At 41.4% G+C, this 19,722-nt stretch overlaps 1 protein-coding gene across 6 annotated transcripts in view; it reads right to left on the reverse strand.

Annotated features, from left to right (window-relative positions):
• Window positions 1-16,075: 16,075 nt before the first annotated feature.
• LOC311042203 (transcriptional repressor p66-beta-like) overlaps window positions 16,076-19,722 on the reverse strand; it is a 39,039-nt gene continuing 35,392 nt past the window's right edge. For all 6 annotated transcript variants that reach the window (XM_084052784.1, XM_084052787.1, XM_084052785.1 and 3 more), the window contains one exon: window positions 16,076-18,801. In XM_084052784.1, coding sequence (XP_083908910.1) covers window positions 18,665-18,801 — 137 coding nt within the window. In that variant the 3' untranslated portion in view covers window positions 16,076-18,664. The remainder of the gene's footprint in view (window positions 18,802-19,722) is intronic.

Raw genomic sequence — 19,722 nt, forward strand, 5'->3', positions numbered from 1 at the left:
TGTTTTATTCTTTATGTTCATTGTGTAGGGTTGGGATCCTTCATTATCATTATAATTGTTGATGACCAAATGGACCATTACAGGTCTAACTCTTTAGTGTACAAATGGAACCAAATGGACCCGTTATGGTGGTCCTTGAAATGTAAAAGTTTGAGGACCACTGGTATTGTAATGGTTTATCAGACGTGAAGTCCACACACCAGCTCTGACAGTGTGATGGATACGGTTCCAAACGCAGCTACAAGCTCTTAGCCTGTCTCAAAGTGGGGTCCGGGGACCCCCAGGGGTCCTTGGGGGGATTTCAGGGGGTTCCCAGCTAAAGTAGTTAAGGTAGCATCATAAACATTTTAACCACTTTATCCATTTATATGTTTATCGTGCCGCGCTGTGAGCTTGGACATCTGCTATTTTTTGAACATTTTCGAAGGCCCGCTCTTGTCCCCAGACGGCCAGGACGCGCTCGCCTCTTTCGCCGTTTCCACGCTATGATCCCTGCCGAGACAAAGGGAAGATCTCCCACCACCCAGCTGGGTGGAGGGTTTTCTGCGAAAAAGTCCGGAATTCTGTGTACGATCGCTGTGCTGATGTCCAGAAGTGCTTGTCTGTCATAACTCCTTAGACACCCGACGGTGTAGGAAAAAAAGAAAAGGCTTAAAAATACTAAAAAGGAAAAACGCTGCCACGCTGAGGAGTGTGTACGGAAGCAGCCTTCCCCCTCCATTGGCGCTCCCATATAATGATGTCACATGTGTACTTTTTATAGAATGTCATATCAGAAGACAGAGCCTTCCAGTCAGAGCTCCTATGTCTTGAAGGACCCATGTCCATCCCGATAGAGCGAGCTCTGAAAGCACAGAGATGACCGAAAGGAGCCTTGCCTTTAGGGAAGTGTGTTGTTAGACTTATGTTCTAACATTAATCGAGTATTGATTCCAAGTCCTTGGAATCTATAAGTTAATAATAGTTGCCCCTTCCCTACCGGCGTCTATAAGGTATATGTTGCATTCTGACTTAAACTCTTGCCTTGAAGACTACTGTGTCCGCCGGGATATGACTGGAGAGACTGGGAGACTCCTGTTACTGAAAAACACAAGTTGAAAATAACTTTATACTTAACTTTTTATTCTGGGTGGAAACATTCGTCAAAAATAGCAGATCTACAAGGCTAGAAGCTTGTATATCTTCATTTGTTGTTTCTGGTTTATTATTGTTGTTGAAGTAATTGTAATATTAGTCTGTAGTAAATTATGAAGAACAGCCACAACAGAAACCTGTGGTCTGCAGTACTTTGTAGTGACTTTTTTTGGTCCCTAACATTGATCGAGCTCTGGACTTAGTACATTTATTTTTTCACCATTGTGTCACTACCGAAACGAAAGTTTGTCACTACCGAAACGAAAGTTAAATCCGAAAAAATCATTAATTGTGGAGGCCAAAATCGTCCCCCCAAAAACCTGTTAGGAGTACGTTTCAGGCAATTTAGAGTTTATTGGTAGTACTTTGTAGTGACTTTTTTTGGTCCCTAACATTCATCGAGCTCTGGACTTAGTAAATGTATGGGTAGCACTTTACAATAATGACCCGTTATAAAGCATTTATGAACGTTTATAAGTAGTTTGTAGACTATTAACAAATCATTAACAACCTGTTTGTTGACATAAGTAAATTATTACTAAAACCTTTATAACTACAGTTACAAATCATTTATAAAGTATTAGTAAGTAGTGAACTATTCATGAATAAGCCATTTATATACATCTGTAAAAGATTATTAAATCATTTGTAACGACCCATTCTAAAGCATCTATAAACGTTTATGAGCAGTTTGTAGGCTATTAACAAATCATTAACAACCTGTTTATTGACATTCGTAAATGATTACTAAAACCTTTATAACTACGGTTACAAATCATCTATAAAGGTATTTTATGACTATTCATGAATAAGACATGTATAATACATCTGTAAATGATTATTAAATCATTTGTAACTGATGTTACATAATATATACAAGCTATTGGTAGCTTGTTCATGTTTAACATATGCTTTGTTAAACATTCCTAAAGTATCTATAAATCCTTAATACATGTTATTATGTGCCCTATAGTAAAGTGAAGACAGTTCATCATTTACAACTGTCTGTTAATGTGTTTGTTCATGTTTAACATGCTTTGTAAAACGTTCCTAAAATATCTAAGACTATGCATTATTATACTCTACCAGGAAGGCTGTACTTGTCAGCCATCTGTTAGCTCAATGGGTTGAGACGCAGTATTCATGATCCAGAGGCCATGAGTTCAAATCCCATTGATGTCTTTCCTATGATTCTTTCCTTTGCATACTGGCTTCCAGATGATCAACTGAAAACTACCAGGAAGGCTTTACTTGTCAGCCATCTGTTAGCTCAATGGGTTGAGACGCAGTATTCATGATCCAGAGGCCATGAGTTCAAATCCCATTGATGTCTTTCCTATGATTCTTTCCTTTGCAGACTGGCTTCCAGAAGATCAACTGAAAACTACCAGGAAGGCTGTACTTGTCAGCCATCTGTTAGCTCAATGGGTTGAGACGCAGTATACATGATCCAGAGGCCATGAGTTCAAATCCCACTGGTGTCTTTACTGTGATGCTTTCCTTTGCAGACTAACTTCTAGAAAAACAAGTTAAAACCACCAGGAAACCTGTAACTCTCAGCCAACAGCTTAGCTCAACTGGTAGAGCGTCTGTCCAATAACATGACTTGACTTGACTTGTGTGGGTTCGATTCCCACTCGAGTCAAGTGTCCCCGGTAACTTGGGGCAACGGATAAATTGACTGATATCCTTAGTGATGCTTCCCTTTGCAGACTAACTTCTAGAAAAACAAGTTAATTCTATAAAAAAAACAAAAAACAAGTTATAACCACCAGGAAACCTGTAACTCTCAGCCAACAGCATAGCTCAACTGGTAGAGCGTCTGTCCAATAACATGACTTGACTTGACTTGACTGGGTTCGATTCCCACTCGAGTCAAGTGTCCCCGGTAACTTGGGGCAACGGATAAATTGACTGATATCCTTAGTGATGCTTCCCTTTGCAGACTAACTTCTTAATTCTAAAAAAAACAAAACAAGTTATAACCACCAGGAAACCTGTAACTCTCAGTCAACAGCATAGCTCAACTGGTAGAACGTCTGTCCAATAACATGACTTGACTTGACTTGACTGGGATCGATTCCCACTCGAGTCAAGTGTCCCCGGTAACTTGGGGCAACGGATAAATTGACAGATATCCGTAGAATAACTTGTAGGAGTGTGCTGGTTCAAATCCAGTTCAACCCAGGACTGAGTGGTCCTGGGTTCGATTCCCACTAACGTCAAGTTCCCGGTAAATTGGGGCAATTTATCCGTTGCCCCAAGTTACCGGGGACACTTAACTCGAGTGGGAATCGAACCCAGTCAAGTCATGTTATTGGACAGACGCTCTACCAGTTGAGCTATGCTGTTGGCTGAGAGTTACAGGTTTCCTAGTGGTTATAACTTGTTTTTGTTTTTTTTGGGAATTAACTTGTTTTTCTAGAAGTTAGTCTGCAAAGGGAAGCATCACTAAGGATATCAGTCAATTTATCCGTTGCCCCAAGTTACCGGGGACACTTGACTCGAGTGGGAATCGAACCCAGTCAAGTCAAGTCAAGTCATGTTATTGGACAGACGCTCTACCAGTTGAGCTATGCTGTTGGCTGAGAGTTACAGTTTTCCTGGTGGTTATGACTTGTTTTTCTAGAAGTTAGTCTGCAAAAGGAAGCATCACTAAGGATATCAGTCAATTTATCCGTTGCCCCAAGTTACCGGGGACACTTGACTCGAGTGGGAATCGAACCCACTCAAATCAAGTCATGTTATTGGACAGACGCTCTACCAGTCGAGCTATGCTGTTGGCTGAGAGTTACAGGTTTCCTGGTGGTTTTAACTTGTTTTCTAGAAGTTAGTCTGCAAAGGGAAGCATCACAGTAAAGACACCAGTGGGATTTGAACTCATGGCCTCTGGATCATGTATACTGCGTCTCAACCCATTGAGCTAACAGATGGCTGACAAGTACAGCCTTCCTGGTAGTTTTCAGTTGATCTTCTGGAAGCCAGTCTGCAAAGGAAAGAATCATAGGAAAGACATCAATGGGATTTGAACTCATGGCCTCTGGATCATGAATACTGCGTCTCAACCCATTGAGCTAACAGATGGCTGACAAGTACAGCCTTCCTGGTAGTTTTCAGTTGATCTTCTGGAAGCCAGTCTGCAAAGGAAAGAATCATAGGAAAGACATCAATGGGATTTGAACTCATGGCCTCTGGATCATGAATACTGCGTCTCAACCCATTGAGCTAACAGATGGCTGACAAGTACAGCCTTCCTGGTAGTTTTCACTTGATCTTCTGGAAGCCAGTCTGCAAAGGAAAGAATCATAGGAAAGACATCAATGGGATTTGAACTCATGGCCTCTGGATCATGAATACTGCGTCTCAACCCATTGAGCTAACAGATGGCTGACAAGTACAGCCTTCCTGGTGCTTTGACTTGAACAACAAACAAGACAAATAACTTTAATAAAATGTGTTACAGCATAAATATAAATCTTTTTCATGGGGGGCCCTGACACTACATCTTTTCGCATTGGGGTCCACTGCCCAAATACATGTCAATTTGGGGGGTTGACAACAAAGCGTTTCAGAACCACAGATGCCAAGGAAACAGCTGTAGGTGAATGGATAGAGTCACTGACTAGTGAGCCGCAGGTAACAGGTTCAAGCCTCAGCTACAGCAGCAAGTCAGGATGTCAAATCAAATAGGTATTATCAGGAGTGAAATGGTTGTGTTTCTTCACCCCAACTGCACATGACAGCAGTTTTATATCAGTTTACATGTACGTTATTTTCAGTGATGAAGACAAACCGCACAGACGTTCACTGTACTTTAGTACATTTTGTAAACTTATGACTCTGAGTAGAGTATAGCCCGACTTAAACAAACAAATAACAACTTAGTATAGTCAGATTATTTTTTACACAACTTACATTTTGTAATCAAACTACCGAAACGAAAGTCCAGAGCTCGATGAATTTTAGGGACCAAAAAAAAAGTCACTACAAAGTAGTACAAAGTCGTTTCGGTAGTGACACCATTGTGTCACTACCGAAACGGAAAAAAAAATACTAAGTCCAGAGCTCGATGAATGTTAGGGACGAAAAAAAAGTCACTACCAATCAACTTTAAATTGCCTGAAACGTACTCCTAACAGGTTTTTGGGGGAACAATTTTGGCCTCCACACTTAGTGATTTTTTCGGATTTAACTTTCGTTTCGGTAGTGAGTGACCCAATGGTGAATTTACTAAGTCCAGAGCTCGATGAATGTTAGGGACCAAAAAAAAAGTCACTAACAATCAACTTTAAATTGCCTGAAACGTACTCCTAACAGGTTTTTGGGGGAACATTTTTTTTTTTGTTTCGGTAGTGTCACTACCGAAACGGGAAAAAAATTACTAAGTCCAGAGCTCGATGAATGTTAGGGACCAAAAAAAAAGTCACTACCAATCAACTTTAAATTGCCTGAAACGTACTCCTAACAGGTTTTTGGGGGAACAATTTTTTTTCCGTTTCGGTAGTGACACCATTGTGTCATTACCGAAACGGAAAAAAAAATACTAAGTCCAGAGCTCGATGAATGTTAGGGACCAAAAAAAAAGTCACTACTAATCAACTTTAAATTGCCTGAAACGTACTCCTAAAAGTTTTTTTGGGGATTTTTTTTTCGTTTCGGTAGTGACACCATTGTGTCACTACCGAAACGGAAAAAAAATTACTAAGTCCAGAGCTCGATGAATGTTAGGGACGAAAAAAAAGTCACAACCAATCAACTTTAAATTGCCTGAAACGTACTCCTAACAGGTTTTTAGGGGAACATTTTTTTTTTCGTTTCGGTAGTGTCACTACCGAAACGGAAAAAAAATTACTAAGTCCAGAGCTCGATGAATGTTAGGGACCAAAAAAAAAGTCACTACCAATCAACTTTAAATTGCCTGAAACGTACTCCTAACAGGTTTTTGGGGGAACAATTTTGGCCTCCACACTTAGTGATTTTTTCGGATTTAACTTTGTTTCGGTAGTGACACCATTGTGTCACTACCGAAACGGAAAAAAAATTACTAAGTCCAGAGCTCGATGAATGTTAGGGACCAAAAAAAAATCACTACAAAGTACTACAAATCAACTCTAAATTGCCTGAAACGTACTCCTAACAGGTTTTTTGGGGGACGATTTTGGCCTCCACACTTAGTGATTTTTTCGGATTTAACTTTCGTTTCGGCAGTGACAAACTTTCGTTTCGGTAGTGACCACGCAATGGTGAAAAAATAAATTGACTAAGTCCAGAGTTCGATGAATGTTAGGGACCAAAAAAAGTCACTACAAAGTACTACCAATCAACTCTAAATTGCCTGAAACGTACTCCTAACAGGTTTTTGGGGGGATGATTTTGGCCTCCACACTTGGTGATTTTTTTGGATTTAACTTTCTTTTCGGTAGTGACAAACTTTCGTTTCGGTAGAGACCACGCAATGGTGAAAAAATATATGTACTAAGTCCAGAGCTCGATGAATGTTAGGGACCAAAAAAAGTCACTACAAAGTACTACCAATCAACTCTAAATTGCCTGAAACGTACTCCTAACAGGTTTTTGGGGGGACGATTTTGGCCTCCACGCTTTTTTCGGATTTAACTTTCGTTTCGGTAGTGACAAACTTTCGTTTCGGTAGTGACCACGCAATGGTGAAAAAATAAATGTACTAAGTCCAGAGTTCGATGAATGTTAGGGACCAAAAAAAGTCACTGCAAAGTACTACCAATCAACTCTAAATTGCCTGAAACGTACTCCTAACAGTTTTTTGGGGGGACGATTTTGGCCTCCACACTTGGTGATTTTTTCGGATTTAACTTTCTTTTCGGTAGTGACAAACTTTCGTTTCGGTAGAGACCACGCAATGGTGAAAAAATAAATGTACTAAGTCCAGAGCTCGATGAATGTTAGGGACCAAAAAAAGTCACTACAAAGTACTACCAATCAACTCTAAATTGCCTGAAACGTACTCCTAACAGGTTTTTGGGGGGACGATTTTGGCCTCCACACTTAGTGATTTTTTCGGATTTAACTTTCGTTTCGGTAGTGACCACGCAATGGTGAAAAAATATATTGACTAAGTCGAGAGCTCGATGAATGTTAGGGACCAAAAAAAGTCACTACAAAGTACTACCAATCAACTCTAAATTACCTGAAACGTACTCCTAACAGGTTTTTGGGGGGACGATTTTGGCCTCCACACTTGGTGATTTTTTCGGATTTAACTTTCTTTTCGGTAGTGACAAACTTTCGTTTCGGTAGAGACCACGCAATGGTGAAAAAATAAATGTACTAAGTCCAGAGCTCGATGAATGTTAGGGACCAAAAAAAGTCACTACAAAGTACTACCAATCAACTCTAAATTGCCTGAAACGTACTCCTAACAGGTTTTTGGGGGGACGATTTTGGCCTCCACACTTGGTGATTTTTTCGGATTTAACTTTCGTTTCGGTAGTGACCACGCAATGGTGAAAAAATATATTGACTAAGTCGAGAGCTCGATGAATGTTAGGGACCAAAAAAAGTCACTACAAAGTACTACCAATCAACTCTAAATTGCCTGAAACGTACTCCTAACAGGTTTTTGGGGGGACGATTTTGGCCTCCACACTTGGTGATTTTTTCGGATTTAACTTTCTTTTCGGTAGTGACAAACTTTCGTTTCGGTAGAGACCACGCAATGGTGAAAAAATAAATGTACTAAGTCCAGAGCTCGATGAATGTTAGGGACCCAAAAAAGTCACTACAAAGTACTACCAATCAACTCTAAATTGCCTGAAACGTACTCCTAACAGGTTTTTGGGGGGACGATTTTGGCCTCCACACTTGGTGATTTTTTCGGATTTAACTTTCGTTTCGGTAGTGACCACGCAATGGTGAAAAAATATATTGACTAAGTCGAGAGCTCGATGAATGTTAGGGACCAAAAAAAGTCACTACAAAGTACTACCAATCAACTCTAAATTGCCTGAAACGTACTCCTAACAGGTTTTTGGGGGGACGATTTTGGCCTCCACACTTGGTGATTTTTTCGGATTTAACTTTCGTTTCGGTAGTGACAAACTTTCGTTTCGGTAGTGACCACGCAATGGTGAAAAAATAAATGTACTAAATCCAGAGCTCGATGAATGTTAGGGACGAAAAAAAGTCACTACAAAGTACTACAAATCAACTCTAAATTGCCTGAAACGTACTCCTAACAGGTTTTTTGGGGGACGATTTTGGCCTCCATACTTAGTGATTTTTTTGGATTTAACAGTACTACCAATCAACTCTAAATTGCCTGAAACGTAGATACAAAAAAGATATATAGCATTAACAACCAAAAGTGTTTATTTAATTGCAGAACTTATGTGTTCGGTAGTGACAATCCTTAAAAAGACACGCTGATTTTCAGACTTTGGAAGACATTTACTTCAGACTGATGTAAACTAATTACTCACCAGGTGGCCATTGATGATCAGCAGGTCAATGCTAGTTTCTTGGTGAAAGATTTAGGGTGTGGTTAAAACCAGGCTCCGCCCATGGACTAAAACACTCTGTGTTTCGGTAGTGACGTGAAAAAATCACAAAGTGTGGAGGCCAAAATCGTCCCCCCAAAAACCTGTTAGGAGTACGTTTCAGGCAATTTAGAGTTGATTGGTAATACTTTGTAGTGACTTTTTTTGGTCCCTAACATCAGTGGCGCGGGAAGGGGGGGGCTACGGGGGCTGCAGCCCCCCTGGTGATGGGAAGGGATTTTTTTTCTTTTTTTTTTATTAAATTTAAATTTAATTAAAAGAATTAAATAACGTAACCCTAACCTAACCCTAACCCTAAAACCGAAATAAAGTAAAGGAAAAAAAGTGCCAAAACCCACCCAAACCCGCAAATTTTTTGACCCGAACCGGCAAAAAAATCGCGAGCGCGCGGACGGGACGCATGCACGCGCGCTGCGCGCGCGTGAATGCGTCAATCGGATTCCCCCGACGCTCAGCCCCCCTGGCCATTAAGTACTTCCCGCGCGCCTGCCTAACATTCATCGAGCTCTGGACTTCGTAAATTTATTTTTACTAAAAAGTTTGTCACTACCGAAACGAAAGTTAAATCCGAAAATATCACTAATAATGTCGTAATGTAATGTAATGTAAACTAAAAAAAACTATAATACTCGGGGCATGACTAATTTCTGGAACTGAAAAAAACATAATACTCTGGTATTGACTAAACCCTGGAACTAAACTATACTATACTAAACTATAATACTTTACTTAGTACACTTAACCTGCAATCAGCAGACACCGCAGGGAATTGAACCCCATCCAAGTAAACCAGGAGTTCCATACCAGTGTGTCTTTTGCTTCTTGGCTTATTTACAGGTTGAGGATAAAGTCTGTAAACAGACCATCTGATCTAAAGTGACAAGTTTGAGAACCACCGGTTTAAACAACATTTAGGAAGGAAGCCCAAAAAACGACAACCACCACTATTTATAAGCCACTTTGCAGACAAACAAGCCCAAAGTCACTTATAATAAGCAGACATGGCAACACTGATCACAGGTTTCTGTTGTGGCTGTTCTTCAGAATTTACTACAGACTAATACTACAATTACTTCACAATAGCCTACAATGGTGGTGGTTGCCTTAAATAAGTCTTAATGTGATGAGCTGTGTGATGAACACAGCTGGTCACAAACCTGTGCAAGCTCTGCATTCAAATGGCTATTCCCAGTATCCCTCAACCAATCAGGGGAGCTCTATGGCCTTGAACAACAGCCTGTCAATCATGTGTGTGTGTGTGTGTGTGTGTGTGTGTGTGTGTGTGTGTGTGTGTGTGTGTGTGTGTGTGTGTGTGTGTGTGTGTTACTAACCCGGTGGTGTGACGATGTCTTTGATCTGTGCATCTTTGATTCCATCACACCAGCGCAGGTCCAGCAGACGGAGGCTGGGCAGTGTGGGAGAGACAAGCGCTGACACGGAGAACCAGGACAGACCTGCCACACTAAGTGTGTGGCAGGAAAAAATCACTAAGTGTGGAGGCCAAAATTGTCCCCCCGAAAACCTGTTAGGAGTACGTTTCAGGCAATTTAGAGTTGATTGGTAGTACTTTGTAGGGGAGTAATTTTTTTTTCACCATCGTGTCACTACCGAAACGTTTTTGTGTCACTACCGAAAAAATCACTAAGTGTGGAGGCCAAAACCGTCCCCCCAAAAACCTGTTAGGAGTACGTTTCAGGCAATTTAGAGTTGATTGGTAGTACTTTGTAGGGACTTTTTTTGGTCCCTAACATTCATCGAGCTCTGGACTTAGTACATTTATTTTTTCACCATTGTGTCACTACCGAAACGAAAGTTGGTCACTACCGAAACGAAAGTTAAATCCGAAAAAATCACCAAGTGTGGAGGCCAAAATCGTCCCCCCAAAAACCTGTTAGGAGTACGTTTCAGGCAATTTAGAGTTGATTGGTAGTACTTTGTAGTGACTTTTTTTGGTCCCTAACATTCATCGAGCTCTGGACTTAGTAAATCTAATTTTTCACCATTGGGTCACTACCGAAACGAAAGTTGGTCACTACCGAAACGAAAGTTAAATCCGAAAAAATCACCAAGTGTGGAGGCCAAAATCGTCCCCCCGCAAACCTGTTAGGAGTACGTTTCAGGCAATTTAGAGTTGATTGGTAGTACTTTGTAGTGACTTGTTTTGGTCCCTAACATTCATCGAACTCTGGACTTAGTCATTTTTTTTTTCACCATTGCGTGGTCACTACCGAAACGAAAGTTTGTCACTACCGAAACGAAAGTTAAATCCGAAAAAAATCACTAAGTGTGGAGGCCAAAATCGTCCCCCCAAAAACCTGTTAGGAGTACGTTTCAGGCAATTTAGAGTTGATTGGTAGACAGTACTTTGTAGTATCAGTGTCACGGTCAGTTTCATGTCACTATCACGTCAGTATCACGTCAGTATAATGGTCTGTGTCATGTCAGTATCACGACAGTATCATGGTCAGTGTCACGTCAGTATAAGTATCATGTCAGTATCATGGTCAGTATTAAGCAAGTATCGTGGTCAGTATCATGTCAGTAGCAGAACTTCTGCCCCAAATTCTTCACACCGGCCTGTTATAGTGTCACCAGGCACCTGATTCGGATGCTGTCAATGCATTGAATGGGACATTATCACCTTTTATTAGACCATTGAATGGGCGAAGTAGGCGACCTACTTACCTAGATTCGGTTTTGGTTTTGGTTGTTTTGGTTTCGGACCATGACGGAGGATGCGCAGTCTCAGGCGAACTGGAGCCCCGCGAAGGACCACCGAGGGAGCTAAAGCGACCGAGTTGCCGTCCTGAGTGGTGCGACGTTCGCCTGAGCCTACTCAGCGCCGTTGGAGTTATGTACCGATAGGCACAGAATCGTAAATATTGTTGTGGGGACTGCTCCGCCTCCTAAGTAGGTCAGTAGCTCCTGATTACGCCCAATGAATGGTCTGACAAATCGCGGGTAGGTCCGTGTATCGCCTACTCGTTGCCTACTCGCCCATTCAATGGTCTGATAAAACGTGATAATCTCCCATTCAATGCATTGATAGCATTCGAAGCCGGTGCACCAGGAGGCCTTTTTTTTTTTAAACCTTTTTTTATATACTACTCCTACAGATTTTGTCCAAACATCAGGCACATCGTCTCTATAGTCATGTGATCACGACGGATCTGTCACATTTTTCATATTCCATCCTGATTGGCTATGATTGGCTTCCAGAATTTGCACGAGTGGCACGTTTTGAACAAAATGCCTGAAATCATGAAGGCAGTGTCCGATTGCCGTGAAACTTTTCACTCACATGGCTACTAGGCCAAAAAAGAAATACCACCCAACATTTTTCAAATCGGCCACATGGTGGCGCTGTAACAGGCAGATTCACATGTTGCCCTACACTGTAGCTATTAAACCTTAGATCATACAATCAAAATATTTTCCCCCTTGGATTCTTACGCAACTCCACAAATAAGCCATGACCATTTCCACCTGTTTTCCACCATGTTGCATTTTTTTTCAAACTTTGCTGGCCCACAATAAGCTACCTGGCGTGGTGGGGAACCTGTGCTCCGAAGACTACATGTTTCTAGCATTGTATTTCAAAGAAGGAGCAATGCACACCAGTCCTTTTCAGTGGCGGAAAGTAACTAAGTACATTTACTTAAGTACTGTACTTAAGTACAATTTTGAGGTATTTGTGCTTTACTTGAGTATTTCCAATTTCCAATACTTTTACTTCTACTCCACTACATCTCAGAAGCAAATCTTGTACTTTTACTCCACTACAATTATTTGAAAACTTTAGTTACTAGTTACTTTGCAGATATAAATTATGATATAATGAAACATACATTAACCACTTTAGCCCTATTTTATACCTAGGCTATTTGAAAATAGCCGATCGACAAGCTCACAACGCGTCGCATCTGTGAGCTTGTAGATCTGCTATTTTCAAATATTTAGTACTTTTACTTTTGGTACTTTTTTTTTTTTTTTTGTACCAATACTTTTGTACTTTTACTCAAGTAAATTTTGAATTTTGGACTTTTACTTAAAGAATTTGAGTACTTTTTCCACCACTGGTCCTTTTAGAGGTGCTGGGCAACAAGCAAAGACACTAAAATCATAAAACACTCTCGTAGCTCTCGATGCACAACTTTATTCAGGACCAGAGAACAATAAAACAGACCAACGTGCTGCCATCCTCAGGGAGGGAGTTGTATTGTCCGGAAACAATATTGACATGTTTTATTGTTCTCTGGTCCTGAATAAAGTTGAGTATCGAAAGTTATACCGTATTAACACACTCTTATCATACAGATTGGTTAAAATGATGTTTTATTCACTAAAAGAAGTTATGGATAGCAGCTTTAACTGGTCATGCTTCTTTAAACCACTGGTTTCTCAACATCAGGTCAGGGACCAGCAAGGGGACTCCCATTTGATTGTTTTAATCTCTGGGATAGGGCTTTCACGACTAGAGATTTTTACTGGTCGACTAATTTGACCCAGTGGTAGTCGACTAGTCCACTTTTTTGTCTTCTTTTTGCCATTGTTTTAATGCCATTACTACTATTATTATCCTGGCACAGCAGCGTCTTCAAGGATCCTCAAAAGGGGGTTATTGGCAATAAGTTGACCAATAGTAGGCTATTATTATTGTGTTATTTTTCAACAATTTGACTAGTACCAACAAGGTCGACTAGTGGCTATACTAGTCGACTAGTTGGTGAAAGCCCTACTCTGGGACCCCAATCTACAATGTAAAAATCAATCTTTTTAATTCTGAGATTGTACAAATGGAACCGCTACGAGACCATTTGGTTCCATGTGTACACTCCCAGAGATACAGACCTGTAAGGGTTCATTTGAGAACCACCAGCTTTCAACAAGACGTATTGCACTTATAGAATCACAACTGAACGATTGAAAACATCATTGATCTTTATTCAGGGGGTCAAGCGGTAAAATTGCGTCAATCATTTTTTTTTTTTTCCAAAGTCTTGCATTCAATGACATAAGTTTTTTTTTCTCCAACTGAATGTCTCTTAATGGTTTGCTTCGTCTTTATTAAACAGTAAATCATTTCATAACAGCAGCTGTGACAGCGTTCAGCTGCTCAGCGAGAAGACCAGTTTTGTTCAGAGCACCCGGCGCCAGCGTGTGGTCGTTGAGCGTCGAGTAAAAGCCGGATTTGTACGCTACCCGCCGCGTGAAGATGTCGCTCGCCGGAAATAGGCTCCATGCACAGCAGCCATATTGGAAAGGAATTGGGCCTCTTCCTTACTTCCTTCACAGTTTTTTTTTTTACCAATGATACTAATTAAGGCTCTGTTCCATTCTGGTCAAACCATAGACCGTAAAAAAAATATGGACAAAGGGAACGGTGAGGTCACCCATTGGTTTCGGGGGGTGGGGAATGAATGCTATTGGTTGTGTAGGTTGTCAATCACATCATCCCGCCCCTCCTGGAGCATAGTCTACTTTATCGTCGATTTTAGAATAAATGGGACCATAATTTAGCAAAACGCATATCATGATGATTGAAAGGAGAGTTTAAACTAGCGACTGGAAGTATATAGTATTTATGACAATTTTTATTAAGGTAAGAAAATCGAGTCTAAAGTTTGTCAAAAACCCATCCGCTTACAATGAGAGAATATTCTTTCTGACACCTGCAGGGGTAAAACAGCGCCATACAAGCCATTCATATGAACTGTCTCTCTTCCGTATGTCTCTCTTCAATGTAAATATGTCGGGGACACTCTGAGAGTGTTCCATGTGTACACTCTCAGAGTTATGGAGGTCCTTGAAATTAAGTTTTGAGAACCACTGTGCTACACTAAATGGAACAGAGCCTTCATTAGTACCATTGGTAACAGCTGTGAGGGAAGTAAGAAAGGGGCCCGAAGTTTTTCCAATGTGGCTGCTGTGCATAGAGCCTAATAGCCGATCTACAAGTTCGCAACTGGCTTATCGGCCATTTTGGGCACGGGACACCGTCGTGCGACAAGTTTATCAATTAACCACTTAAACCCTATATACACTTCCGTTTGACCGGGGTCCCCCAGGGTTCTATCCTTGGCCACGTCCTCTTTTTTTTCTCTACACCAGGAGGGCCCACTTTAAAAAAAAAAAACATCTTTAAAGTGTTTGCACCCCCCCGCCCACCTGGCCGCCGTGTTTCAGAGGACGTTTATTTTACTGATCGACCAATCGATTGTGTTCCAGCTTGGATTAATGGAACCAACGTATACTTTAAAGTTCTTATTTATATGTATCACAACAAATACTTTTTCAAGATTTTAAAGAAAACATCCTTTTTTTCCCCACATATATCTTTTTTACATATTTTTTTTTATGTCAATGTTATATTATCATAAAAAAAAAATGAGTATTTTGCCAATAATTTGGGGACCCACTTGCAATATCGTAACGGCCCACCCAAAGCTGACAGCCCGTCGCAATGTGTCACCGCATGTCCGCATTACTATGACACGCCCAGAACAGGGTTCAAGTGGTTAAAGCATAATACAAATCAATATTGCTGAAAGAATGCAAAATATAACAGCACAATATTATTATTATTATTATTATTATTATTCTTTACAATGAAAAACGAGATGATCCAGAGTACAGAGAACAGAGAGAGAGAGAGAGAGAGAGAGAGAGAGAGGGAGAGAGAGAGAGAGAGAGAGAGGTGCTGCTGCATTCAACAGGAGATAGAAACGGTTTGGGGGGAGAGGGGGGGGGATCAGCCCCCACCCCACCCCCGGACTCTTCAGTTACACACAGATCACAGATATCACAAACGCCATGGCTTTTTAAAGTTCAGCTATTAGACAAGCGCAAGAGAACCTGACCGCCTCCGCGCCCAAGAGGAAAGGTTTATGTACAGGAACATTTTTCATAACATTGCATGAGTTCAGAGAGAAAAAAAAAAGGAAAAAATTGCTTGAACGAGCTTCCATTCATTAGACATGTTTAGCTTTTTTTTGTTCGTTTTTCTCATATACATATATATACAGTGGCGTGCACAGACATTTTGAGGGGCAGGTGCTCAAGTAAATTATACTTTTTTTTTACTGTTTACTTGGTCTACTCTTTTTTTCCCTCTACACCTATAGCTCTTTGCCAAAAATAGCCGATCTACAAGCCCACAACGCCTCGCAGCGCGAGGCGTTGTGAGCTTGTAGATCGGCTATTTTTGGCTAAAGTTCTCCTCAGAAAAGGGATGCTAGGTTTCGAGTGGATATGGTAAAAAGAAAAATCATATCACATAAAGATTTGGTGGACCCCCCCCCTGCTGTAAACTGAAAAAACAACAACTTTTTGGGCACTTCTGGTCAAGAGGGCAAAGGGCAGGTGCTCTAGCGCCACCTAGAATCTATCTGTGCACGTCCCTGTATATACATATGCATATACATATACATATACATATACATATACATATACATATATATATATATGTTAAAAAAAAACAAGAACATTACATTTGATTGACACGTCAGTTAAGTTTTTTCCTTTTTAAAATGTTAAAATCTTACAAAAATGTAACCCCTGAAGATGCTGTGCGGGACAGGGAGCGGTGTGGTAGCGATGGAGAGAGTCTGGTTCATACCGGTTTAGAGACTCTCCGTCCTCCAGGACACAGACTGCATTTAATGCTTAAAACTCATAACGTTGCTCACTTCTGTACTAACAAAACTCGGGACTCTCCAAGAGAGCCGTTCCTTATAGTCTGTAGTTTATTATATATTTAGTTTTAATACTTTATTCTGACACAAAAAAAAATGCCAGTCACCGTATGTTTATACCTCAGTGAGACTCTTAGACCCATGTTTTTCTTCGAGCTGGATTGAACTCTTATGTGGAATAAGTCTCCTAAGGTGACAAATTCAAAGTTTTTTTTTTGTTAAATAGTCTAAGCTCTATATTCTGATAGTAGTCATTGTTATAGACTGTTTGTTCAGCATCATGGGTCTCCCCATCCCTCAGAGTCTGTAATAAACAGAACATACGTACATTTTCAGGTCAGGATACCAATTTCATCCAATCAAGAGAGAATTCCACAAAAAATCCACCACTTCCTGTAACCTGTACGAGTTCTCTCTCCTGATTGGATAAAACTGGTATCCTGGCCTGAAAACGTATTTTAGAGAAACATGGAGACCCCTGTTACTGAAGAAACACTATTATAGCAATGATTCATATCGGAATATAGAGCTATTTAACACTTTCTTTTTAACAAAAAAACATCACTTACACCACCTTTAATGCTGAATACAATTGAGCGAAAACTAGTTGATAACGTGCGGTATGACTTGATCTTTTTTTTTTTTCTTTTTTTTTTGGTGATGCATGCCACATTAAATGCGGCGAAACTCAAAAACTTAAAGCTAAGCCTCATAGGAAACAGCAGAAGCTGCGAGAGATAAATAAAAAGGCTCAGTTTGTATTTGAAGGAACTAATACAAGTTGTGAGAATTTTATGATAAAAGATTAGAAGAACACTTTTTTTTTAAAGCCTCCAAAAGTGGTCGGCCTTGCCGACAGACAGTTTGACACGTCGTCCACACGTCTGTCAAGGTGTGGTTCTTTTTTTTTTTGTCTCGTCCAATGAAATCCATCCGCGAAACAGATCCTGTCCAATGCGAGGTCGTCCGTCCCCCCGGGGAAAACGGTCGCGGTCACGCATATCGTCTCTGTCGGGTGCAAACCTCATATGTCCCAAAAACTGTTAACTTATCAGGATTCAAATTCAAAAAACGACAAAAGCAGCAGATCGTCAAGCTCAAAACGCGACGCTTCGCGCCGTTTTTCGAGCCGCTTTTCGAGCCGCTTTTCGAGCTTGCAGATCTGCTACTTTTGATGCCTTTGTGTGACGCTGTAGTAGGAACACGTAGGCCGCTAATTTACGAAAAAACACCAAAAAGTTAAAACACGGAGATAAGAGGTTTCTGCCGGACACCGAGGATATGCCCTCAGAAGCGTCAGTGTCCCCGTTCACTTCCATTCTATGGGAGCAAAGGGGGCTGGAGTGTCCGTTTGCTGCGTTTTGACGCGACGCTTTCAAACGCATCAGAAAGCGTCGGGGCTTTGACCGGGCGGGCGTCATCCGACTAGGGAGAGAAGTTTGCAGGTCGACCCCCACTCAGAAGGCATTTCGCTTGTGGATACATCTTCCAGTGAGCCAACGCGCTCCAGCGTACAGTGAGTCAAACGAACTACACGGCAGAAAAAAACGGCACTGCGCCCCAACAACACGCAAGACGACGCGTGGAAATTGACGCGTCCCCCGGTATGCGTTGGCTCACAACGCTTCTGACACAGATGAGTGACCGTATGACCGTACCCTTAGACCAGTGGTTCTCAAAGTGGGGTTCGCTCCCCCCAAGGTTCCTTGACAGGGTTCCAGGGGGTCCCCAGGTAAACTTGATAGTTAGGAACCAAATGGTGTTCCGTACAGGTCTGTAACTCGGAGAGCGTGCAAATGGAAACAAAATGGACCCGTACGGGTCCATTTGGTTCCATTTGCACCGCTCTCCGAGTTATGGGAGGAGTATACGTGGCCCTAAGCCATACCATGACATTTTTAACCGTTTGAGAACCACTGCCTTAGACAATAGCAAAAAAAAAAAAAAAAAGTCTCAAATGTTTCATTTTTGCTCCACCAGTTGTTGACCACGTGGTTGTGGTCACATGCTGCTGGTGAGTGGAGCGTTTGTTGGTTTGAGTTCAGGTTCAGGGTTCTTGTTAAAGACCTACAAGCTCCGGTGTGTTTTTCGTTTCGAAACGATCCGTCCGTGTTGTCCTTCAGAAAGGGTCCGTTTTGATAGCAAACATGCTATGGCGTCGGGGGAGGGGCTTTATATGTGAGCAATCGGAGACAATCACAATGTAGCTGTAAAGAGTAGCTTTTGGAGGAGGAGGGGGGGAGGGGTTTATTTATGACCAGTCAAGAGACTGGGATTTACAGTGGAGGGGAGGCGAGGGGTTTATTTCTGACCAGTCAGAGACTGGGATATAGAGCGGGGCGGGATCATGTCCAGGAGGTACTCTCTCTGCCGGTCAGCTAGGCTGGAGGACTTGGGAGAGGCCAGGCTGGCTGGATTCAGGTAGCCCAGAGACATACCTGTTGAAGAAAGGGGGGGGGGGGGTTTCATTGAGACAAAGAGAGAGAGAGAGAGAGAGAGAGAGGGAAAGGTGAGGGAGAGGGAAAGAGACTTTAGTCTAAACCAAATGTACTTCATGTTCAATTTTGTCACGTTCTTAAAATACTGGCCCAAGTAATTTTTCTTTTTCATAATGTTTTAAATTAAACATTTTAAAGAATATCACATTTTATATGTGGTTACATTCTTATTCTTATTATTATTTTTTACTTGAAAATATGACTTAGGTCATTAGCTTAAAAAGGTGGCGGTTTGTAACACTGTGTCAGAGTAGTAATTTAGTTTAGTTCAGTGATTCTCAACCTTAATTTCAAAGACCCCCAGTTTTATAAGCATTAGCCCATGGACCCCCATTTGACACGATCTTCTTAAAGACCCCTCAGTCCACACTCTAAAATCCTCAGAGTTTGTTTAACTCCGAGAGCGTGCAAATGAAACCATGGTTCCCGAACCCAACGTTTAGAAAAAATCACACCCTGTGTGAAGATAGCGGCGCCTTTGATACATTATGTCATCGATATGTGTTTATAATGTGTTTATAGCCATGTGTCACGTGAAGCTTGACCAATCACTTTGTTGACGGGTCTGACCAATCAGAACGTTGACGGGGTCTGACCAATCAGAACGTTGACGGGTCTGACCAATCAGAACGTTGATGGGTCTGACCAATCAGAACGTTGACGGTGAACACGGACAAAGTCTGGTATAGAGCAGGTTCCGCTCGCGGCTAGCGCCGCTAAAAATCACACCCAGTGTGAAGAGAGTGGTGCCTTTGTAAGTGTAACTGGTTGCATCCTTGTGTTGCAATCAGCAACAATATGTTGTCACGTGACACGTGACAACATATTGTCACGTGTCACGTGAAGCTTGACCAATCAGCC

The sequence above is a fragment of the Gymnoscopelus microlampas genome, assembly GCF_963454915.1.
Source record: "Gymnoscopelus microlampas genome assembly, chromosome: 3".
Lineage (NCBI taxonomy): Eukaryota > Metazoa > Chordata > Actinopteri > Myctophiformes > Myctophidae > Gymnoscopelus > Gymnoscopelus microlampas.